General features: G+C 39.2%; 1 protein-coding gene across 5 annotated transcripts in view; it reads right to left on the bottom strand.

Annotated features, from left to right (window-relative positions):
- The window catches only part of Slc4a8 (solute carrier family 4 member 8), a 106,073-nt gene that overhangs the window by 65,272 nt on the left and 15,436 nt on the right, over positions 1-25,365 (bottom strand). For all 5 annotated transcript variants that reach the window (XR_002388888.2, XR_015446966.1, XR_015446967.1 and 2 more), the window contains exons 3-10: positions 19,803-19,949; positions 19,095-19,230; positions 17,185-17,345; positions 7,552-7,740; positions 6,362-6,453; positions 3,455-3,612; positions 2,038-2,125; positions 930-1,076 (exon numbers count right to left, since the gene is read on the bottom strand). Coding sequence is in view for 2 of the 5 variants with exons in the window: in XM_021243063.2 (XP_021098722.1) it covers positions 930-1,076; positions 2,038-2,125; positions 3,455-3,612; positions 6,362-6,453; positions 7,552-7,740; positions 17,185-17,345; positions 19,095-19,230; positions 19,803-19,949 (1,118 nt within the window). In the remaining 3 variants the exon portion in view is untranslated. The remainder of the gene's footprint in view (positions 1-929; positions 1,077-2,037; positions 2,126-3,454; positions 3,613-6,361; positions 6,454-7,551; positions 7,741-17,184; positions 17,346-19,094; positions 19,231-19,802; positions 19,950-25,365) is intronic.

Raw genomic sequence — 25,365 nt, 5'->3', positions numbered from 1 at the left:
ATCTGCCCTTCCTGCTAACAAGGGGGAGTAGTGATAGGATAACCCAAAGCAATCAAACTGCTCAAGTGTTTGATGCTTTCAAATGCATTTACTGATGTAATACAATTTGACTTTCTTGAAACATGTATGATATATGTGTGTGTGTGTGTGTGTGTGTGTGTGTGTGTGTGTGTGTGTGTGTGTGTGTGTAGGGCCAGGGATTTAGCTGAGTGGTTCTGGCACCTGCCGTGCAAGTGCAAGGTCCCAAGTACGATCCCCAGTACCAAAAACAAACAAACAAACATATTGTGTGTGTGTTTACATGTATAAAATTTCTCTTCCTCTCCAATAGAACCTGACTCCTAACTATAGGAAAAACAGAAAAATGGGAGCTTAGACATCAGAAAATGAACTAAGTTTTAGTTCCAAATCTGCTTCTGTGTAATTTTACTTTACCTTAAAACCTTGCCATGGAAGACCATTTTATTCTTCTAAGGACTAGAATATCTTTTAGGGAAATGTTGCTGGCAATATTGAATTCACACATACAAAGCACCTGCCCAGGCACCTAGTACACAGTAGGAGTTCTCTTTCCATGTTTAATATTTCAGAAAAGTATGAGGAACTCTTTTTGCTATCTTCATACAATTTGATTTTTTCATTGATGATTTTGTACATGATATACTCCAAAGAAATATTCTCCCTCTCTTTTGACCATTTTATATCAATCCTTCAAAATCTGGCTTAAAATTCATCTCCAGGTAACCCTGATACCTCATATTAGTGCCAGTCCATGTTATAGCATATTCAATTTGAATTACTATTCTGACAATTCTAGGAGCTCCCAAACATGGTCATGTTTTAATTTATTTATTCCCACATGATCTTTGTTTTGTTTACCATAGCACCTTAGTGACATTGGCTACCATTGGTTAATGTGCATATATTACCTGGGAAGGGACGTTTTTGGGTGGCTCAATTCTAATGGAGGGGTCCCACTCCCCTGGAGGGAGCACTGTCACCTGGTCTAGGAACTCATCAATCCCTGCCAGGAGATCATCTCGCTCTTTTGCTTTATATGCTACATCATGAAAAATCTAGAGAGAAGAAAAAATCCTTAGGAAAGTTGAAGGTTATTTTTCTTAAAATAATCACTAGTAGACACAGTGATAGATGGATACAACCTCTTGATTTTTATTTCTGTCATGAGAATATGAGAAGCAAAAAACTTAGAGAAATATAAGGATAAAAGGATAAAAAAACTGAACCAAGAGATAAGATGGGTAAAAAAGAACTAAATATATGTCTGCTAGTATAAGAAGAGATGACATGACTCGAAAGTTGTATAATTCTACTAGCTCTACAAAGAATAGAACAAAAAGTAGGTTGTATAGAAAATTTTCTCGATCATTATGTTTGGGAAAATTGGATGGAATTACTAATGAATGTCCTGCATGAAATAAGCTTCCCAATGAAAAAAGCTGATAAAACACAGCCCACGTTTCCCTCTGCCCACCTAGATATATAAACTTTGAAACCCCTGCTTTGGAGATTACATGCAACACAGTCCTCACAAGGGTATGTACAAGGGATTGGCACAGTGTCAAAATGTCTGGTGGCTTGGTACAGGCAAGACAGAACATTCACATATACTGCCTGGGGTCACATTCCGGACCTTATACAAACTGGTCTCACTTATGTGGAATGGAAGTAAGGTTTTTTGTGCAAATATATTGGATTGTATTTAATTAACCATAGTCTAGGAAATTAAGTCAGTTTTATTTCTCCACACATTCTATGTGGAATAATCCATTTCCCAAAAAGGATTTCTCTCCATTTGTGATTACTCAAAGAGGTAGAGATAACATAAGAAAAAAATTCCCCAGTAGGCTTGGTCCTCCCACAATAGGCTCTCAGAGAAGAGAAGGGCCCTAAACTGCTTCTCAGTAGACACTGTAACTATAATCATTTTATCCCCAGCAATTAGCACAGTACCTGACACAGAAAAAACCACTCCATAAATATTTATGACATGAGTAAAAAACAAGTGGCATGTACCTCATCTGTCATGATGGTGGCCATGGACCTGCCAATTTCATGGTACTGCTGACCTTTCCCTACTGGACCCAATAAGATAAACAGAAATCTGGCAAAACACACAGAAGAAGTTATACAAGTAAAAGTGAGGAAGTAACATCTTACTCCTTTCTAAACAACAAAACATTTGTTTTTCCTATCAAAGACAAATCATCCCTATACCTTCAAAAAATTAAATAAGAACAAGGAGACATACTAATACAGAGCACTTTAAGATGCCTTGACCTAGTAGCTCCAACATGAGTATTAAAAGCTATCTGTATGACATCATTCAACAATGTGGCTAAATTTTTTAAGATTACCATAGACACAATTCCCAGCTTTGAAAAGGACATCTTTTCCAAACACAGCACTGTAAGTTCAAGGTTACGTGACTCCCATTCACTGTTCTAATAAGAAAGTCACAGGGAGAGGACAGGCATATGGAAGCTGACATGATCAAGCCCTGTAGAAGACTCTAAACTGTGTTCTGGACATCTGAATACTCTATAATTAGTGGGGCTGTGAATCACTGTCCTCTCCACCTTCAGAGTGCATGAATAGCCTTTTGAACAAATGCGGGCATACGTGCAAACCATACGAACCCTGCCGGAAATGTTAAGAGACACAAATACCTTCACTTGGAAACATTTCCCTGGGCTATGTCTCTGTAGAACTTAGAAAGTGAGAGTGAGGCTTCCTATCAGAACAAGCGACTGGCCCTCACTAGGCCTTTTGGATCGCCTCAGCTCTCACTTCCAAGACTGTAAGTACTCTGCACTCACAGCCTTAAAATTCACAATTCCTTTACCTGGTAGTTAATCAAATAAATGCTAGTTTTCTAAGCCCCCTGCTAACCTTTAAGCACCATTTTCAAAATTAATTAATCCTAACTTTTGACATTAACTGCTTTATCCTACCAGTGCTCACATAAATTTACCCTTTGGATAGAATTCATTGAGGTTTTAAAATTTTATTTTTATTTGTTTTTTGATTGGAACATCTTTGCAGTACATAATGATTACGTTCATTTTGGGGAGATGGTACATGTACATACACATCTTAACTATTTTTTATTCCTGTCTCTGCTCCTCCCCTCCCCTCCCTTTCCCCTCCATCTCCTGGTCCCCTTCCCTTTTGGAAAAGTTCTATCTCCTTGTTTCCTATTATCTATCTTTTATATTGATCTTTAATTTATTTACCCTATGAAATATTTAGGCTTTTATATCTGATTATTTCACTTAAACTTCTGGCCTCAGAGTGCATCCATTTTTCTACAAATGAATCAAATTCATCTTCTTTATGGCACAGTAGTACTCCTTTACATATAAAGAGAAAAATAAAGAAAAGAAAAGGTGTTATTCATATAAAATCCACTGAGTTTTATCTTTGCCTTTACCTTGTTGGGATCGGCACTTCTGTCAAGCCTGAGAGAAGAACAGCTGGAGATAGTCTCACAAAGGCAACAATAGGCCGGTCCAAAGTGTCCACCTCTCCAACCAAGACATTAGAGGCCTCTGCCCCAGTGGGAATTTTTTTCATAAAATGAAGGTCAACCTGAAAGTGCAAACGAGCCTCTGATTTTGGAGCTATCATCTTAAACATTAATCACTCTCCTCATACGTTAACTTCACACGTCATTTAGGGTTAAGAAATGTTTTTGCTTACACGGTTTTATTGATCCATACCAATCTCTGTATGATGGATAGATAACACAGGTCACATTAGTCCCACTATTGAAGAAGAAGGAGGACAAGGAGAAGGAAGAGGAGGAGGAAGGGAAGGGGAAGAGGAAGAGGAAGAGGAAGGGGAAGAGGAAGAGGAAGGAAGAAGAGGGAAGGAAGAGGAAGGAGGAGGAGGAGGAGGAGGAAGAGGAGAAACTGAGACCCAGAGAAGTAAGACTGAGTTCCTCAGGACTACAGAGCTTTTAAGATAAAGAATCAGAATTTAGGGCTGGGGGTTTAGCTCAGTGGTGCCGCCACCTGCCTCGCAAGCGCAAGGTCCCGAGTTCAAACCCTGGTAACAAAAAAAAAAAAAAAAAAAGAATCAGAATTTAAATCCAGATATTCTAATTTGAACTTACCCTACCATACTTCTTCTTTTTTTTTTTTTTTTTTTTTGGTACTGGGGATCAAACTCGGGTCCTTGTGCTTGCACAGCAGGCAGCAAAACTACTGAGCTAAATCCCTGACCCTCTACCATACTTCTTAAAGAAAAATGTCTTTGGGGCTGGGGATTTAGCTCAGGGGTTTCAGCACCTGCCTCACAAGTGCCAGGTCCCGAGTTCGATCCCCGGTACAAAAAAAAAAAATGTCTTTGAAGCTCTGGGTCACATTATTTGACTTTAAATATCTGAATGCTTAGAGACTGGACTGAGACTTTGTGAAAAAGTTTTTGACCCTCAGAATGATAAACCCAGCAAGTGGTGGACCTGCTTTGTGAAGAGACAGTTCATGAACAAGAGCCTGTCAGGACCAGGGCAGTGAAGAGCGCCTGGCCGCCACTGTCTCCAGAGTCCGGGCGGCGTTTTACAGCAGGATGTGCACAGTCCTCGGCCTTGCTTTCATAAAGTTTTACACAGAGCAAGTCGGAGCCTGTCTACCGGGGAAGCTCTTGGTCAACAGTTCGGGTATGGGGGAGGGGTGAATTATACAAGGGTAATTCAAAAATTTCTGCAGTATTAAGCTGGTGCTTAATAATAATAATAATAATAATAATAAATTTAAAAATACCTGAATGCTTTATCAGGGGCCTCAGGTTTCCTGAATAAAACAGGGAGCCTATGAGCAGAGAAAGCAGCATGACATTCTCATGTTTTAGAAAAAGCGTGTCAAGGATAGAGAAGAGCAAGGAGAGGCTGGAAGCAGGGAGACCAAGGCTTAGACCAGGAACAGTAACAAGGTGGTGCTAATGCAGAAGGCCTTGGATACCACAGTCACAATCCACAAGAAGAATTTCAACCATAAGATGGCTTTAGATGACAGGAACAAAAATCCTGCTTTAGCAAAACTCTTGAAAATGAGAAGGAGCTTCAGAAGAGCAGATACCAAAAAATAACTGAAAAATCTGGAGGTCTGGGTTAGGGAAGTCTCTCAGTAGGTAGTCTCATTTTTTAGCTTTTTGAATCTGGAGGAACAAACTGACAAAGACAGCCTCACTAAGCTGAGGTGGAAGGGGGAAGATATGACAAGTGAGCCTGCTTTTCCAGATAAAAATCTCTAGTCTTGAATACTCATATCTAGAATATATAAAGAACGAAAAAAATCAGACTTGCCCCCAAATTGAAAGACCTAATCCAAAAATGGGCATCTGAAATGAATAGGTACTTCTCAGAGGAAGAAGGACAAACAGCCAATACATGAAAAAATACTCAACATCACTGGGCATTCAAGAAATGCAAATTAAAACAACATTGAGATTCTATCTCACCCTAGAAAGAATGGCCATCATCAAGAAGTTAGCCAATAACAAATGCTGGCGAGGCTGCAGGGAAAAAGAAACCCTTCTCCATTGTTGGTAGGAGTGTGTATTGGTGCAACCACTATGGAAATCAATATAGTGACTCTTCAAAAAAACTAAAACTAGAGCTATTCCCCTTCTGGATATCTTCCCAAAAAAGTTAAAGACATACAAAAGTGATACTTGCATACCTATGTTTATAGCAACACAATTTATAGAAGCTAAATCTTGGAAAGAGCCCATATGCTCATCAAAAGATTAATAGATAAAGAAAATGTGTTATTTATATACAATGGAATACTACTCTGCCATAAATAAAGACAAACCCGAGACATTTTTAGGTAAATGGATGCACCTTGAGACCATAATCCTAATAATAAACACATAAATTTAATAACACATTGTTTCTCTTACATAAGATACCCAAAATACAAATAATGAGCAAAATAGAGGATAGATAATAGGAAGTATGAAGAACTTGTTCAAATGGGAAAGGGAGTAAGAGATAGGGGGAGGGAAGAGGAAAAGAAGGGGAAAGGGGTTAAATGAAAAAAGAAGAGTTGAAAAATAGAAATAGAGCTTTATAAATGGGAAGGGGAGAAGAGATGGAGGGAGGAGAGTGGAAAGGGATTAAAAAAAAGAATCAAGATATGTTATGTACAAGTACAAATACCCCATGATGAATGTGTTCAATATGTACTGCAAACATGAACTAATAATAAAAAAAACTCTGGTTGAAGAAAGGGTCTTGAAATACCAAACCTTACCCAGATTATAGCAATTATATGCAAGGTTCCACTAGAGATAGCCTTAGATCTAAAAGCCAACTTCCCATGTCTCTGCTCACCTTGCTTAAATCCACAGGACTGTGTTCACAATTCACTCCATTTTTCACTTCAAGATTTGTAGTTGGAAGAGACTGAGGTGATACAGTCTGACCTATTTGGAGAAAATCAAACATAATCCCCTCAGTGCCTGCCCCTGTCCTTTCCTGACACACCCCATCCATCATCAGTTAGCTATCACTTCTGCGCAGGCCACATAAAGAGGAAAGCAAGATGGCTATGAAGCCAGGAGCCATTCATATCTATCTCCTTACCTGTGAGTTAGGGGTAGAGGAAAACAGACATCTTACTACTTCTGCACCTTTCTGTACACATTTGTGACCCTTTCTATTACTCTATTTAGGTCGTAAAATCCTTTAACCAAAAGTGCATATGAGATCTCTATTGAGAACTTTTCAAAAAATACAGATTCTATCCCTGCACACTGTAATTCAATAAACAAGGAGACCATAAGACGAATATAGAAAAGATGAAGCCCTCCCTGGCTACAAGAAAGGGAACCAATCAGCAGCTGAAATTCACTGGTGTTAACAACCATATTCCTGGCTAAAGGGTTTGCCTAAATTTACTCATTGAAATCTCATAATAAACTGAAGCAGTAGGTCTTATTATTGTCTTGATTTTACAAGTGAGAAAACAAGATTTAAAGAACTTCAGTAGGTTGTCCAAGGATATACATTTTGGGGATGGAAAAGCCAGAAACACAAGCCTAGAAGTCTGACTTAACTCTACACTACTAGAGTAGTGGTAGCTCAGTGGTAGAGTGCTTGCCTAGCATGTACGAGGCCCTGGGTGCAATCCTCAACCAGGTGGGGTGGAGGATCGTGGTCTACCCTACTGTATTTTGCCTCCCTAATCAGTAAGTCATTTGTTTACTCCTAAAAGGCTCAACTTCTCTGGCCCCAAATTATCCCCAATATGGATATTTCCCAAAAATCATTCAGTTCTGAGAGCACCCTGGGGCACAAGCTCTTTACCTTGGGATACTGAGCTCCACCAAAAAGCAGGCATCCTAAGAGCCACGAGAGAGAGACACAGGCAGTGCCAGCCACTCACCTTACTAATCACCAAGCAGTGCAAAATGTTTAAGTGGGCATGGAAACATTATAAATATAGCCCCTACCCTCTAGTACCTCAGCATCTCCAACTAGTATTAGTAAAGAGAAACAATAATCACTTATAATAATTTTACCATTCTTATCCATCGAATGTGGATCAGACTGTTTCTTGCCAACCTCAGCAAAGGAGCGAACAATGGGGATGAGGTTGTTTCTCTTCTTTTCATTTTGATGATGATGCTTTTTGAGAAGGGCTTCCCGCACTTTAACCCTCATGCTGTCATTCAGATCACTGAACAGTTCCTGCTGGTCCAGTATCAGGTCTAGAAAGTGGACATTCACATGAACACTCAAACTGAAGGTTGAGGAATCCAAGGAGGCCAACATCAGGTGGGGTGGGAGTGAGGGCAAGGGGGAAGAGGAAGCAGCTCCAAGAGGGTTATTGAGGTATAATTTCAGCTTCACTTTCTAAAAAGCTATTTGATTACTGTGGCTGTGAAATGTTATACTTTATTCATTTAACTTTTTTAAAGAAACAGGGTCTTGCTATGTTGACCAGGATGGCCTTAAACTAATGGGTTCAAGTGATCCTCCCACCTCAGCCATCTATGAAGGTGGGACTGTAAGCATGTGCCACTGTGCCCAATTCAAATCACCATTATTGTGAACAAAACTAAGTACTTAACATACACCAGGAACTATCATATAAACTTTACATTTATTACCTAATCCTTGCCAAAACCCTGAGAAATAGTTATTAGTACCATAATTTTTACAGATGAGAAAAATAAGGACCAAATGTTAGTCTCACATCTAGTAAGTTGTAGAGCTGGGCTTCATCTTCAGGACTGTGTAATTCAAAGGCCTACATTATTACCCACTTTATTCTGTCATCCACCAAACTTCTCTGACATTCTCTTCCTCCAAGAATTTAACACTGCTGAGATTGTCAAGAGGACTGTAACTGTGAGTGGCTATTTGAGAGTTGACCCTATAAGAAAAATTACCATCACCTCACACAGTTACTATCAAGTATCAATCTTTAACCCATCATGTTCAATAGATTTAAGGGGCAAAGAATTGCAGTAATTGGTACAGTCAGCACAGCTGTTAAGTGTATAGATTCTGGAGCTACAACCCCACATTTTATACCAGTTCCATCACTTTCTATTGATGTGATCTTGGACAAGTCACATAATCTCTCTGTTCTCAGTTTCCTCAGCTATGATATGGAACTGAAATTATTACCCACCTTCTAAGACTGCTGGTTGTTACAAAGAACTAAATTACATGATATACGGTAAATACCAATTTACAAGATACAGCTTACTTATCCTTATCACTAACATTTTGAATATATAGGTACATGATCTGAAGGCCACAGAAGTTTTACTTAATTCTTATATACTTCTCCCCAAGCCTCCCCCAAACCTCAACCTGTCCTTAATTTCTAACTCCACAAATGACTAACCAAGTACTAGAAGCAATAAATGAGGAAAAGCTATTTCATATTCAGCCTGAAGATCGCTATTTTTGTATCTCTAACCTTTATACTGGTTGACACCTTTCTGTCCCCACCCCATATTTACAATTATGCTTCAAGATCCTTCATCTTGAAAGGGAAAAAAAGTCCAGGTCCCTTCTATCTACAGTCCCCTTTTTTTCTTTTCCTATCACTTAAAGTTCTCAAAAGATCAATTCTTCAGTCCTTTTGGCTATGCCAATGAATCTGCTTCTGATAAAATCACCAATAACTTTGCAATTGCTAAGTCTGATGGATGTTTCTGGTCATTATCTCACTTGACCACACTGAAGCATTTGACACTGATAAAGCTTTTTCCTTTCTTGGCTTTTGTCATAGGTTCAATAGTGCCTCCCAAAAGATCTACATCCTAGCTGTCCTCACCAAAATCTGTGAATGTGACTTCATTTGTAAAGCACTCTTTGTAGATGTAATTTAGTTAAGGATTTCAAGATGAGGTCTGTCTAGATTACTGGGATGGGCCCTAAATCCAATGGGAAATGTCCATATTAAGAGACACACAGAAGAGATAGAAGAGGATAAATCCAGTGGTGTCAAACATTTCTTCATGTATTTATTAGCCATTTGGACTTCTTCTGACAAATGTTTATTCAATGCTCCTTACCCATTTTTTGACTGGTCTTTCATTTTGAGATTTCTAATTTTTTTTCCCCCATTAACTTTATTGGTACATTTTCGGTATACAATACAGTTATATTCATCATTGGGATCTTGTACCATTACATGAGTATCTTGGTTCTTATTTTTTTTTTCCCCTTCCCTTGCCCTCCCTTAACCCCCTCCACCCTTCCCTATTTGCAAAGCCTTTGTTTCCATTTTTTTTCCTCTTCTCATATTTTTTCCTTTCCCTTTTCTCCCTTCCCCAACCCCTCCCAATTCCCCTGCTCTTTTAGACCTTTTCTTCCTGTTACACAATATCAGTTATACATTTTTTAAATTACAATATCAAGATCTAGGAGACATTACCACAGATTTTACAGAATTTAAAAGGATATAGAAAGCATATTACAAAAATCTGTTTTGAAATAAATTTGACAACTTCTAAGAAGTACCTTGGAAGACAAATTAATGAAACTAACTCTGGAGGAAATATAAAATTTGAATAGCACCTATTAAAGAAAGTATATTCCTAGCTTCAAAACTTACCTATATGACAACAGCAGACTCATAAACATTTTAACTGATGAATTATATCAAACAATTAAAGCAGAAAAAAGAAGGAACACTTCTCCCCTCATTTTAGGAACTCAACATTGTGCTAATCCTAAAACTGGATAAAGATAATAGAAGAAAAAAGTATGAACATAGATAGAAATTTGTTTAACAAAACAAACTATTGGAAGTCAGATCTGGCAGTATGTAGAAAGTGGTTTTGTTATAGGGATGGCAGTGTTGGTTCAGCATTGGAAGATCCACCCCCAAAAGTCATCATTTAAACAGAGGAAAGGAAAAAGCCATATGATCCTGTCAGTAGTTGGAGAAAAAGTGTTGGACTAAATTCTACAGCTGTTTGTGGTAAAAGCTATCAGGAGACTAGAAGTAGAACAGAACCTTCTCAACAGATTAAAGACATGTACTCCATACTTCCAGCGAGAATGCCTTATATAAATGGAGAAGATACAATGCTTTCTCCTTAAGGTGGGGAACAAGGGCAGATATGCTTACTCTTTATCTGTCCATTAAACTTTGATACCTAGTCCCCACCAAAATAGACTGGCAATAAAATGATACAACTAGGATAGGATTGACACGGCAGAAGCAAAATCTTTATATGTAGATGAAATGATCATCTACAGAGAAAATACTAAGAAATCTCTAGGAGCCCCTAGGACTTGTACTTGAATTTAGCAGGATTAGAAAACACAAGGTATATATAAAAATTCAGGTCTGTGTATACTTGCTACAAATGAAGAATTGGATATTGAAATTTAAAAGTTATGTAGGAATACAAAGGACCTAGAAAAGTTTTTTTAAAAAAAAACAGTGTTGGAAGACGTTTAGTACTTAATTTTAAGACTTCTTTTAAAGCTACAGTAATCAAGGCAGTGTTGGTGTAAGGAAAGACATACAGATCATTTGAATAAAGCAGAGAAACTAGAAATAGAACCACACATATATGGTCCACAGAGTTTTGAAAGATTATTTAACATTAGCATTTTATAGAGTATAAACTCAATTCAAGAGCCGAGGAAGAGATAGTGTTTGCAGCAAATGGCACTAGAACACCTGGTATCCATATATAAAAAATTAACCTCAACCCTTTTTTTCCATACATGAAAATAACTTGAAGGGATCTATGAACCTAAATAAGAAAGCCTAAAAGTATAAAACTTTAAGAAGAAATTATAAGGGAAAATATTTATGAATTCAGGGTAGGCAAGAATTTCGTAGGATACAAAAAACATCATGTATAAAAGAAAAAAATTGATAAATGAGATTTCATCAAAATTTAGAACTTTAAACGACATCATTAAAAGGAAAAGTAGTCCTTAAACAGACCATATTTACAATGCATATAACCTAGGACCAGAATATATAAAGAATTCTTAGAGCTCATTAATAGACAACCCAATTAAAATGTAGACATAAGAAGATGATAAATAGCCAGTATAGCACAAGGAATGGTGTGGAACTCTACAATCAGAAAAATACTAATCAGTACAATAATAAGATTGAATTATACACTCATTAGGGAGATGAAGTTAAAAGTTTTAAGAGCCTTGTCATGACTTTTTCTTTTTGTTAGATTCTCCCCCTTTGCGTTTAATTTGCCACGCCCAATGGATTCATTCTGCTGGGCTTCCTGGGATTGTGATCCTCATTGTCTTTTCCTAGGGTATTGTCTAAAATTTTTTGGAGTGCCGGTTTGGTATTCATGAAGTTCCTGAGGTGCTCTTTATCATGAAAGTGAGATTTCTAATTTTTTTAGTTCTGTATATATTCTAGATGTTAGTCCTCTGTCCAAGGAATCACTGGCAAAAAAAATTTTTCCCATTCTGTAGGTTGTCTTTTCACTGTTGTTTATTTGTCTTTCGCTGTGCAGAAGCTTTTTAATTTGACATGATTCTATTTCTTGGTTCTTGGTATTTCTTATGCTTTGGGGGTTCTGTTCATAAAGTCCCTGCTTATACCTATGTCTTCAAGAATTGTATCTATTTTATCTTCCAACCGATTAAGTGTTTCTGTTTAACATTTATTTCTTTGATTTTAGTTTAGTATATGATGAGAGGTAAGGTCTAGATTCAATCTTCTGCATGTGGAGAGCCAGTTTTCCAAACACTATTTAGTAAAGAGGTTATCTCTCCCCCAGTGTGTGTTTTTGGACCCTTTATCAAAGGTCAAATAGTTAAATGTACTTGGAGTTGTTTCTTCATCTTCATTTTGTTTCACTGATCCTCATCTTTGTTTTTGTGCCAGAACCATGCTGTTTTTATCACAGTAGCATTGTAACATAACTTTAGGTCTGAAATTGTGATGCCTCTCATTTTTCTCTTTTTACCCAAGATTATGTTTGCCATTTGGTGTCTCTTCTGGTTCCATGTGAATTTTAGAATAATTTTCTCCATTTCTGTGAAGAATGCTATTGAAATTTTGATTGTGAGTGTGATAAATCTATAAATCATTGTGATAAATCTGTTTTGGAAGTATCACCATTTTGACTATATTGGTTTTGTCTATCCAGGAACAGGGGATATCTTTCCCTTTTCTGATGTCCTCTTAGAGAAATGCAAATTAAAACAACACTGGGATTCCATCTTACTCCAGAAAGAATGGCCATAATCAAGAAATCAAACAACAGGGGCCAGGGATTTAGCTCAGTGGTGCCACACCTGCTTTGCAAGTTCAAGGTCCTGAGTTTGATCCCCAGTATTGGAAAAAGCGAAAGAAAGAAAGAAAGAAAGAAGGAAAGAAAGAGAGAGAGGGAGGGAGGGAGGGAGGAAGGAAGAAAGGAAGGAAGGAAGGAAGGGAGGGAGGAAGGAAAGGAGGGAGGAAAGAAAGGGAGAAAGGAATCAAACAAATCAAACAAATGTTGCAGAGAAAAAGAAACCATTTTACACTGTTGATGGGAATGTAAACTAGTACAATCGTGGAGATTCCTCAAAAAACTGAAACTAGAAATCCTATTGGACCTAGCTATCCTCTTTCTAGGTACCTTCCCAAAAGAGTTAAAGGCATCATATAACGGTGATACATGCATCCCCATGTTACAGCAGCACAATTCACAACAGCTAAATCTTGGAAGCAGCATGTGTGTGTGTGTGTGTGTGTGTGTGTGTGTGTGTGTGTACGTCTCAACAGATGAATAAAGAAAATGTGATTTTACAGACAGTGGAATACTATTCTGCCAAAAAAAAGATAAACTTGGGTCATTGGATGAAAATGGATGCACCTTGAAACCATAATGTTAAGTGAAATAAATCGAACACATGAGCTTAAATATTGCATGGTTTCTCTTATATGAGAAACCCAAAGTAAAAAATAAAGAACAAAATAAAAGTCAGATAATAGGAAGTAGGGAGATAGATCTTTCTCAAAGGGGAAGAGGACCAAGAGATGGAGGGAGGGGAGACATAGGGGATGAAAAAAAGAATTAAGATGTGTTATGTACATGTACCAACTCCCCACAAGGAATGTAAACATTATGTATTATACATATTTATTAATAATGTATTTTTAGACACCTTTGGGATTTTGAGAGGGATTACGATGAATCTATAAATTACTTTGGGTAGTTTGTACATTTTAACAATAAAGTTTTCAAACACATGAGGGGAAAAAAAGGAGGAGAAATCCATAGAAGACAGAGGCAGGAACTGGAGTTAATGCAGGCATAAACCAAGGAATACCTACAGGCACAGAAGCTAGAAGCTGAAAGGATCAGCGAATACTCTCCCAATTCTAGGAGCCTTTGGAGAGAGTATGGGGCCACTTATGCTTTGATTTTGGACTTGTCATTTTAAGCCTCCCAGCAGTCTTAGGAAACCAACACAGATTTCATGATCATCACTTGATTCTCCACCCACCTCACTGAGCGCTCCTTCTCAGTCTCCTCAACAGACTTCTCTTCTTGCAACCCACTTACAAGCCCCCTAAAGCTACCTGTCAACATTAGAGTTGGCCCCCAATTTTTGCCTTCAGTCTTCTGATCTTCTCTCTCCTAGTAATCTCAAACACCTTCAAGACTCTGAATACAATCTGCTTATGGTGCCCTCCTACTGGGGATCTCCTAAAACTATATCCTAACTCAGATCTTTACCAAGTGCCCGATCAAAGTTCCAACTAGGAGGCAAGATAGTCTTTTTAATAAATGGTGCTGGGAAAACTGGATATCCACATGCAGAAGATTAAGTCTAGACCTATATAACTCATCATGTACTAACTAAAATCAAAATGGATCAAAGAATTAAATGTAAAAACAGAAACAATCTATTGGAAGGTAAAATAGGTACAACTCTTGAATGCATAACCATAGGCAAGGACTTTCTGGACTGAACACAAAAGGCACAGGAAACAATTATCTAGAATCAATAAATAGGATCATATCAAATTGAAGCTTCTTCACAGCAAAGAAAAAACAAAGAGAGTGAAGAGACACATACAGAATGAGGAAAAAAAATTGCCAGCTATTCCTTAGACAGAAGACTAACATCCAGAATATATAAGGAACTCAAAAACTTTCAACCCCTCTCTAGAATAAAAGACCCAATCAAAAGATGGGTCAGTAAAATGAATAGACACTTCTAGGAAGTAAAAATGGCCAGCAAATACATGAAAAAATGTTCAACATCATTGGCCATTAGAGAAATGCAAATTAAAACTACACTGAGATAACATCTTACCCCAGAAAGAATGGCTATCATCTAAAATTCTAATAATAACAAATGCTGGAGAGGATATGGGGAAAAGGGTTGGTGGGAAGATAAACATAGTACAATCACTATGGAAATCAGTGTGGAAATACCTCAAAAATCTAAAAATAGAAATTCCACTTGATCCAGCTATTTCCCTTCTCGCTATCTTCCCAAGAGTTAAAATCATCATATTACAGTGATACATAAATACCCATGTTTATAGCAGCACAATTTATAAATAGTTAGATCTTGGAAATAGTGTATATGTCTATCAACAGATGAATGGATAAGGAAAATGTGGTATTTATATACAATGGAGTACTCTGTCATAAAGAAAGATAAACTTGAGGCATTTGTAGGTAAATGAATGCATCTTGAGACCATGTTAAGTGAAATAAGTCAAACACACAAGCTTAAATATTGTATGGTTTGTCTTATATGAAAATATACATATATACAAATAAAGAGTAAAATAGAAGATAGGTAAGAAGTAGGGAAAAGTTCAAATAATTCTCCAAATTACCTATTCCATTGTTTCAAAAATATTTTAACATATATGCTGATTTGTTTCATTTATACTACTAGTTTCTCTTAATTGAGGGGCTGGGGATTTAGCTTAGTGGTTCCACCGCCTGCCTTGAAAGTGCAAGGTCCCTAGGTCCCTAGTTTCTCTTAATTGAAAAGAAAGCTTTGTGCTATTATCTGTTTTGTCATTGTAAGAGTATTTTTTTTATTGCTATCTTGTACTCTGAGTAACTACTTTTAAGATTATGATACACAGTATATTAACTATTGTTATTCTCTTATTATTTTATGAAACTTTGTTTTTTCATAAAATTAAAAATAGAAATAAATTTTTTAAAAACAAAGTTCCATTTACCTATTGGATATCGTCATCTAGATGTTTCACATACCTCTAAACTCACTAAGTTAAAAACCATTATCTTTCCCACCACAACTTGTTTCCAGCTATTTAGCCACCTAAACCAGAATCCTTAACTCTTTTTCCTTCTGTCTTACTTTCTCATTGCTCAGACAAAATACCTGATTCTCACAAGTTGAAGGAGGAAAGATTCATTTTAGCTCACAGTTTCTAGACGTTTCAGTCCATAGTTGGCTGGCTCCAAGGCAGGATGGCATGGTGGAAGGATATGGCAGAAGAGTAACAGTCCATGGTATGGCAGGCAAAAAGTAGCAAGCAGTAAACCTCCTCTCCCCTTTATATTCCACCCAGGCTACAACCCTATTGGTTGGTGCCATTCACACTGAGGTGGGACTTCTGTCTTCATTAAAACCATTCAGCCACACCCAGAACTATGCTAATCCAACAACATGTCAGTGGTACTTCTAGAGTATCTCCAATGAAAGAAGCAGCACACAGGATCCTATTAGTGCTCACCTCTTCCCTGGGTATCCACATTACCCCAGAGGAGCAGAATTACTTAGATACTTGAAGTGGGGAGAGGTTTGGAGCAATCTTTAAACCTGTCAAGATGAACAAAGCCTATCTGAGGGAAAAATCCCCACAGGCACTAGGTATTTCTCCAACTCTGTTCCCAAAGCATAGTAATTTAACATCTAATTACATCAGGAAACCCCATCAGACTTGAGTCTCTTTTTCACATGTCACTGAAGAAGTGGGAGCACTGTGGCTCACTCAATTCCTACATTTCTTCCTTTGATGCCATATTTTAGAATGTTTAGTTCACTTTTATTTAACTCCTTCTTCTCTGCACAACTCCTACTTGCCCCTTACTTTAATTTCTGCCAACCATATCTCTGTTGTTACAATTATTTTAATTGTTGTTTCCATGGGTATTTTATCCACTAAAACGTGACCTCTTTGAAGGCAGGAACTGTCTTATCTTTATAACCCTACTCCTCACACATTATGAAGCTTATAGTAGATACAAAATGTTTGCTAAATGAATCTGCAAATGGAGGACTAAACACAGTTATTTGAATCCCATAATAACAGGTAGATTAGCTTATCAGTTTGAACCCATCCCACAGCCAAAAACATTGAGGTCAGAAGAAAGGTTATGACTTTCCTAAGAACACACAGCCACTTACTCATTCCCTAAGACACAGCTACTTCATTCTTTCCACACCATGCTTCTTCTCTTCTTCCTTCTTCTTCTTTTTTTTTTTTTTTTGAGTTTTTGAGCAGGATTTCATTATGTAGTCCAAGTGGGCCTTGAATTCTCTATGAAGCCCAGGCTGATCTTAAATTCTTGATCCTCCTGTCTCAGCCTCCAGAGTGCTCAGACAACAGGTGTGCACCACCATGCCCAGACTGCACCATGCCCAGACTGCACCCAGACTTCTTAATTTACAGAAGAGTTCTTCTGTTTTCCCTCACCTAACCTTACCTGAAATTTCCTCGATGCTATTTGCATGCATATCCAGAAGGACACTTCCATTAATGAGGCAGCTTCTTAATTCAAAGAGACTGTGCAGTGAAAGGGTGGCCACGTATGGCTTGCTCCAGCGTTCTCCCCCATCTTCCACATCTTCCTCAAACTTCAGCCACCTGAAACCATTACAAATAGCCTGATGCTAAAAATGAAGAGTTTTCAAATAGTCATATTAAATACTGTAAAGTCCAATCTATATGTAAAGTCCAACACTGATTAAGTAGAAAAAGCAAGTTACAGAACAGTACAAGATTGAAAAAAAATTAAAAAATAAAAAAGATTGAGGGCTGGGGATTTAGCTCAGTTGTGCCGCCACCTGCCTGGCAAGTGCAAGGTCCTGAGTTCGAACCTCAGTACCCAAAAAAATAAATAAATAAAGATTGACAGTAGTTTAATTCCATTTTTAGTTAAAGAAAAATTTTAAAATACAAATATATACAAGTATAAGACACTAAATATATTCCTTATGCTCCCTGGGATATGGAATTACAGACAATTTTCATTTTCTTCCTGTTGCTTATCTTTATTTTCTAACTTTCTATGATGAGCATGCATTACCTACACAATTAAAAATAAATCTAGGGCCAGGGATTTAGCTCAGTGGTTCTGCCACCTGCCTTGCAAGCACAAGGTCCTGAGTTCAATCGCCAGTACCCCAAAATAAATAAATCTAATTTATGTCATTTGGATATACAGACAAATCACATTCATAAAAAGATAATATTCTTCTTTTTTTGAGTGTTCTGTGTGACTTTCAATGTTCAATATTCTGTGTGACCTTTAGAAGTCACAAAGACTGCATGACAAAAGACAAACTGCCTTTTCACTTGGTATCAGGTCGATTAGTTTGTTCAATACTGTCTACCCATAGAAAATGTCCACAATACAGCTAATACCCAGGAAGATCTGTTTCAGTGAACGCAGAGGCCATGTTTTGCTAGCTGTTCCTGTCACCCTGTTCCTCAGGGTCCAGGCAAGCTGGTTTTGTAATAACCATAAGGATCACTGGTCAGTTCACACAGCAGTCTAGTCATGGCCCTGGTTAACCTGAGGTCTCTTCTGAGACCTGCATTTCAGACAAGCATGGTCATTCTACAACTATGCCAGGAAGTCTAATGTTAGGCTGGCTACAATATCAAAGGTCTCTATGAGGTTGAATTGTACCACAAGAAGTCAAATTCTCAAAATTCTGGGACTATCATGAATTAAAACCCAAATGGTTCATTTGCAGAAAAAGTCTGAAAATATGCTATGACTGTTGGCCAGGTTACAATCAAAGTGGCCTTGTTTAGCATACTGTAAACTAGACCTATATTATCAAGAGAGCCCATATCAGGCATGGTAGTGCCACCTGTAATTCCATCACTGGGTAGGCAGAGGCAAGAGAATCACCACAAGGCCAGCCCAGTCTATAACAGTGACTTCAAGGCTACCCTAGATTACATAGCAAAACCCTCTCTCAAAAAAACAAAAACAAAAAAAACAGAGAGAGGACTCACGAACTTACTCTGAACCTCAAACAAATGGGAGAGCACAGATTGAAGGTTACACATTTATGTCACCAATCCCAAACTCATAGGGATGACCAAAGACATCATAAAGAGACCAACACCAAGACTCCCAACAGGAGACTCTGAAACATCAGTCCCCACGTCAGCTGTCACTTCACCCCAAAAGAAAGGAAAGGCAAGGAGATTTGTCACCGACTAAAAGGTACACAATTGCCTACTCAAGCAGATTTTTTTTTCTTTTGTCAATACAGGGGATAGAACTCAGGACTTCATACTTTTAAGGCAGGTGCAGGGCCAATGAGCTACATCCCTGGCCCCAAGCAGATCTTGATTCAGGTTATTTTAGGGCCTCACCTGGCTGTCTCCTTCCACTCAGCATCTTCTCCCTCTTTCATACAGATCTCATCGAGCTCTGTGAACAGCTCATGAGGCACGTGCTCTTCATCTTCCTCAGTGCCAAGAATGAACTGAACACGCTGAGATGGTGTGTCTAGGAAATCAACCAGGGAGAGATCTACAGCTAGCCTCAAATCAGATCAGAAATAGCATCTGCCTTACCTAACCACTTCAGGAACATATAGAAGATGATCCTGAACACAGCATTCCTTTAGTCTCAGAGAAAAAGCTATTCTGTGAAAGCAATTTTATGAAAAGACAGATTTATGATCTAAGACTACTTGTAGACATCCCCTAAGAATCTAGAAATCTGACAAGTTTGATCAAAATGAATGGCTAATTCTCTAGCAAAGGATTACACCTATTATGGTATTGATTGGGGGGTGGGTACTAAACTGTGAAGTTTTCATGAAGACACTTTCGATTTTTTTTTTTTTTTTTGTACTGGGGATCAAACTCAGGACCTTGCGCTTGCGAGGCAGCTGGCGGCACCACTGAGCTAAATCCCCGGCCCTAAAGGCATTTCTTCTTGGAAGCAAACTGCAAAACCTACCAAAAGGCTAGAAGCAAGATGTCACAGTAGTGCTCCTCACGCACTCTCAGCTTTACCACGCCTCCTAGCCCTGGCCGCCCCAACCCCCACCCCTTTCCTCCTGAGGGTGTTACCATGGGCCAGGGCTTCCAGGCCCTCCTCCCCCTGGCTGGTTCCTTTGCCCCGCCCTCTTCTTCGGTGCTTCTGCCCATGGGTCCGGTGGTGTCGATGGCTCTGCCTGCCCAGTGGCATCCGAACCCCCACATACAGAGTTCTGTGACCTGGAAGGAAGCAGAAAGTCTGTGGCAAGAACTCCTTTGGTAAAAGAATTCTAGCATCGTTATCAGAAGGAAAAAAAATCACAGTTGGTTTTTGGGGGGTTTGGGGGGGGGGTCACAAGTCTAGAATGATAAAACTTCAAAGACTTCCAGGATTAAAGATTCAGCAGTCTTAGAGTTGAAGGTCTCTTCCTTTATCCTGCAATAGCTGCAAACCTCACAGGAATGTTATAAAGATCTGAAGAAATCGTGTGTTTTAGGGGCTGGCAATGTAGCTCAGTAGTAGAGTAAAGGCAAATGCAAGGCCCTGAGTTCAATCCCTGGTGCCAAAAAAGAAAAGAAATAATGTTTACATACTGTAAGGCCTATAAGGTATTAGTTACTGTTATTACAATCATAATTTGAGTGATTTTCTAAAAAGATAATATAATTGCTCGATGACAATCGTGGCAAGTCCTGCCAGAGAGACAGTTTAGAAAAGTGGTTAAGGACACAATTTAGTAGCATGGACTACACAGCAAAACCCTGTTTCAAAACAAAACAAATAGGATAGCACTGCTTAGGCTCAAGTCAGCCTGCCTGTGTCTAAAACATGAATTCATCATTGGCTAGCATGAGACTCTGAACAAGTTATCTCTCTGCGACTCTTTTAAAAGGGGAAGTAAGCTGGGGATTTAGCTCAGTGGTGCCACCACCTGCCTCGAAAGTACAAGGTCCTGAGTTCCATCCCAGGTACAAAAAAAAAGAGGGAGGAGGGGAGTAAAAAGGATCAAGATGTGATATGTATATATACCAATTCTCCCTATGAATGTATTTACTATATAGGCAAACATATGTGAATAAAAAAAGGGAAAAATTAAAAATAAGCCAGGCGTGGTAGCACATGCCTATATTCTCAACACTTGTAAGGCTGAGGCAGGAAGTTCGCTGCAAGTTCGAGGCCAGCCTGGCCTACATAGTTGAGTTCAAGGCCAGCCTAAACCACATAGTGAGACTCTGTCTCAAAAAAACTAAAAACTAAAAATAAATTTTAATAACAAAAAATAAAAATTAAAGGAATGCTAAAAGCTTATTATTTAAACTCAGGGAGTTGTCATCAGCAGAAAGTAAGACATTGCATGTAAAACGCTTAACACAATGGCTAGAACAGTGATGGCAAAACTTTTAAAGACTGAATACCCACACTGCAACCCAAAACTCACTTGTTTATCACAAAGTGCCAACACCGCAATTAAACCTGCATGCTCAGCTGCTGGGGCAGTGCGGGGCCGACTGGGCTTGCGTGCCGACACAGAGGGCTCTGCGTGCCCTCAACACCAGGTGTGCTACAGGTTCACCACCACTGGCCTTAGAATAGACCAGCCAATACATTCTACAATCAGCTCCCTTTTTTTCCTCCTTCCTAGCACTGTAGGGTACACCATCTAGAACAGTAGTAAAAGACCAGTTACAAATCAAAAGGAGCATGAGGCTGGGTTTAAAGAGAAATATTATCTATTGTACAAAGAGCAGGGAAGATGTGAAAATAAATGATCCAATAGCATCCTCTCTGGCTCCTCCCTCCTACTTCCTTATTCCTTCTGTAAATCTGCTTTTCGACTTCTCCTGCCTTCTTGCCAAGTCTGGAGCCCAGAATCGTAGCTTCAGAGCCACTCTCACACCTGACACACAGAGCCTTGGTTTCCCCTGTTCCGCCTGATTACTTCCTTGCTGCACTCCCAAACTCAGGCCCACACCCAAATCTTCTGCCACAAAAGCTGTTCCAATCTTTAGCCATGGTCTTCAAATCCACATCTCTATCCACATTCCCTCCATCTGAGCAGGTGACCTTGCTTTACATTTGAGCGCGGTCCTCTCCTGTGAACACCCTTACCTCAACGTGGCGCTTCTCTTTGCCAAACTAACGGGCATGGCTCTTGACTCCATTACCTCCCACCCTTCCAGAGCACTCCTGCCTCAGTTCTCCATAGTCTGTCCTCACCATCCACTCCTTCCATAGCTTTCTCCTGACCTTTTTTCTTCCACTGTACTAGAGATTGAACCTGGGCTAGGCAGGCACTCCACCACTGAGCTACATCCCTCCCCAGCCCTTTTGATTTTTAAATTTTGAATTAGGATCTCACTAAGTTGCCCAAGCTGGCCTTGAACTAAGGATCCCCCTGCCTCAGCCTTCCTTACAGGTGTGCACCACCACCCCTTGCTCTCCTGACTGATTTTTAAAGGAAACCTTCCCAAAACTTCTCTCCTAAGCTTCCACCTATCCTTTCTCCTCCATCAATCCATTTTCAAGAATAGTCACTGAACTAACTCCTTTTCCTCACCAATTCCTTGCTCCATGGCTTCTGGGTGTTATCTTCTGAGCCCACTCTTTACGGAGGCTACACACATTAGGGACACAGATGCCACTTCATCACCAAATCTCTGTCATCTTACATCTGTTCTATCAGTTCAAAAAACTTTCTAGAGAGCTCACCGTGTACCACAGCAGGCAATATCCAAATCCCTTGACCACTTCTGTTCCTTGATGCCCTAGGCTCCCTCAGCTCTTGTACCTAGGTTACTCACCTTCCTCTGACAGTTCTTCTCAATACCTCCACAACCCACTAAAGAAAGCATGTCAGGTTTCCATCCCTGGCCCTTTTCGTCTCTCTCTCTCTTTTTTTTTTTGGTACCAGGGATCGAATTCCGGTCCCTGCGCTTGCGCAGCAAGCGGCGAAACCACTGAGCTAAATCCCCGGCCCCCTTTTTGTCTCTCTTTGTAATGCTATTCATTCTCCAGATTTCAAAGCTCACTTCTACAAATGACCCCCAAATCTTTACATACAGTGATCAACATATCCCAAAGCAAACTATCCACCTAAAATTGGGTTCATACTTATTTCTTCCATGTTCCTGCTTGTGGTATTACCATTGTCTTAACTTTCCAGGACTTGAAACTTCAGTTGTCTTAGATGTGCCGCTCTATCCCTGTGCTCCCTTGTTGTGCATCCCAGTAGATTAGGCATGTCAAGCCTTTTCTCTCCTCCCGCTTTGACAAGGCAGGGCCTCCTTCCTGCCTCCCTCACTAATTTAATCTCACAAAGTAATCCTCCTGGTCACAACTCTGATCACACACAGCTCACCTCTACAAATTCAGGACTCTTCATTCTCAGTCTTCAGCTTTCTTTCTGATCTTGTTTCTTTCAGACAAGTTATACATTCAGTGTGCAAATAAAAGGATGCCTTCTAAAAGCACTGAGTAATTACCCCGAGAGAGATGAAAGGGAAATCCTAATGCTCACACAGAACAAACATTCTAGAGAAAAATTTAGACAAATACACCTTCTGTACCTACCACAGCAACAGAATGGTCTGGTTTTGACTCCATCTCCTTCTCAGCGCTTCAGCTGCTATATCCACCATTACTTCATGCTCTTTTTTTCTATCAAGACCAAAGTGCTATTCCACAAATGTGCCAATGCCTTCTGGATGCTGACTTGGTGCACTCAGTCAAGGCTCATAGCAAATGCACCTTCCTTCTTGGTAAAGTTTCTGATTTTCCTGGTCAGATGTGTTGCCTTCTTCCTCTAAATACCTAGAGCCCTTGGCTAGCACTTCTCGAATGCACTTATAGTAGTACTTCAATTCATGAACTTAATTCTTTCCATGACTTGGGTTACAAACCAAATTGAATGAGAATCAAGTCAAATTTCCCCACAAGGTCAACATTCAACCTAACTAAGGAATTTGATTTGGTTCTCATCCAATTTGGTTTGCGACCAGAATAGTAGAAAATTAAGTTTGTAAACTGAGGTACCACCGTATTTTCTGCCTTGAATTAAGTTTTCTGCCTCACCATTAAGTTCAACAGCTATCTATCATGTCCCTCACTACTCATCTGCAAGCTCAAGGTCCTAGGTCAGACTTTCCTCTCAGAATCCCTACACATTGTCTTACACCATTGCTCCATAAATGTTCAACAAATGGAATATTTCCTAAGTGCCTCCTCAGGAATATAACCCCTTAGGACCTCCTCAGGAATACACAATCTGATCTAATGGGCCTCTGATCTGAAAGAGGCTGCAAAAGGAACATGTTACAGAAAGGAACATGTTACCAAAGTGAATATGTTTAAGGTAGAAGAAGTACTCACTCAGCAGGGAGTGAGGGGGACTGAGAAGATCCTAACCAATCTGGGAACAGAGAGCTTACTTCCCAGAGAAGGGGACTTTATGAGAAGAGCTACCAACTCTTCATCTTCTCTCCTCAACCATTAAGTTTCCTAAGACTGCATTCAACTCCCTTGATAATGCTCCCCACTTCCATGTGGGGATAGAATGCCTTGACTGCTGCTCTAATACTCCTTTGTCAATTTCCTCCTTTTTAAAATTTTGTCCTCCTCCCTTTGCCAAACTTCAAAATGATAACAAAAAGTAAAACAGAAACTACTAGAAGAGATCAGAGACTTGTTAAAATGTAGAGGCAGAAGGACAGAGTATTTAATATTTGATAGAATCACCTCTTACCCTCCTCTTGTCTCAGTATAGTCTTACGTTGCCTCATGAACATCTCAGAACATTTTAAACAGACAGATCTCTGAATGTAATGTAGTCATCTTGTAACTTCACAGAAAGAGAAATACAGAGCCAAAGGAGATCATTTGCTAAGATGTGAAAATCCAGACTAACATTATCAATATAAAGTACATAAAGGATGAAATTACTAAATTAGCCTGCCATGGTTGTGCACACTTAGAATCCCAGCTACTCGAGAGTCCAAGGCAGGAAGATTACAAGTTCAAGGCCAGACTGAAAAACTTAATAAGACCCTGTCTCAAAATAAAATGAAAATGGTTGGGGATACAGCCCAGCACTCCCTAGGTTCAATGCCCAGAAACACACACACACACACACACACACACACACACACACACACAAACACACACAGACTTAAGTGAATACCATCCTATGAAACACTACTCAGGTCTACTCAGATGGCATTAACAGTAGAATGGAATCACCTAATTGTGTCCCAAAGGCTTGGGATACAGTACTGAACAACACAAAGTCTTCGGGATATATATTCTGGTGGGGAAAGACAAGCATCATGAAAATGAGAAGATACTTTTTCTCCACACATAGTAGCACACACCTGTAATGCCAGCTGCTGGAGAGGCTGAGTAAGGAAGAATGCAAGTTCAAGCCCAGACTGTACAACTCAGTGAGACTGTCCAAAATAAAACCATTTTTAAAGGGGTTAGGTGCTGGGAATGGTGGCACACACCTATAATCCCACCACTCTGGAAGGCTGAGGCAGGAGGACAGCAAGTTCAAGCCCAGACTGAGCAACTTAGCAATTTGGCAAGACACTATCTCAATATTTAAAATTTTAGGGCTGGGGATTCAGCTCAGTGGTTCCGCCGCCTGCCTCAAACCAAGGT

Source organism: Heterocephalus glaber, unplaced genomic scaffold (genome assembly GCF_053883595.1).
Source record: "Heterocephalus glaber isolate CG9 unplaced genomic scaffold, H.glaber_assembly_v1.0 deba00001733, whole genome shotgun sequence".
Taxonomy (NCBI): Eukaryota; Metazoa; Chordata; class Mammalia; order Rodentia; family Bathyergidae; genus Heterocephalus; species Heterocephalus glaber.
Note: the sequence above shows the minus strand (reverse complement) of the source record. Positions and strands in the feature narration are given on the sequence as shown.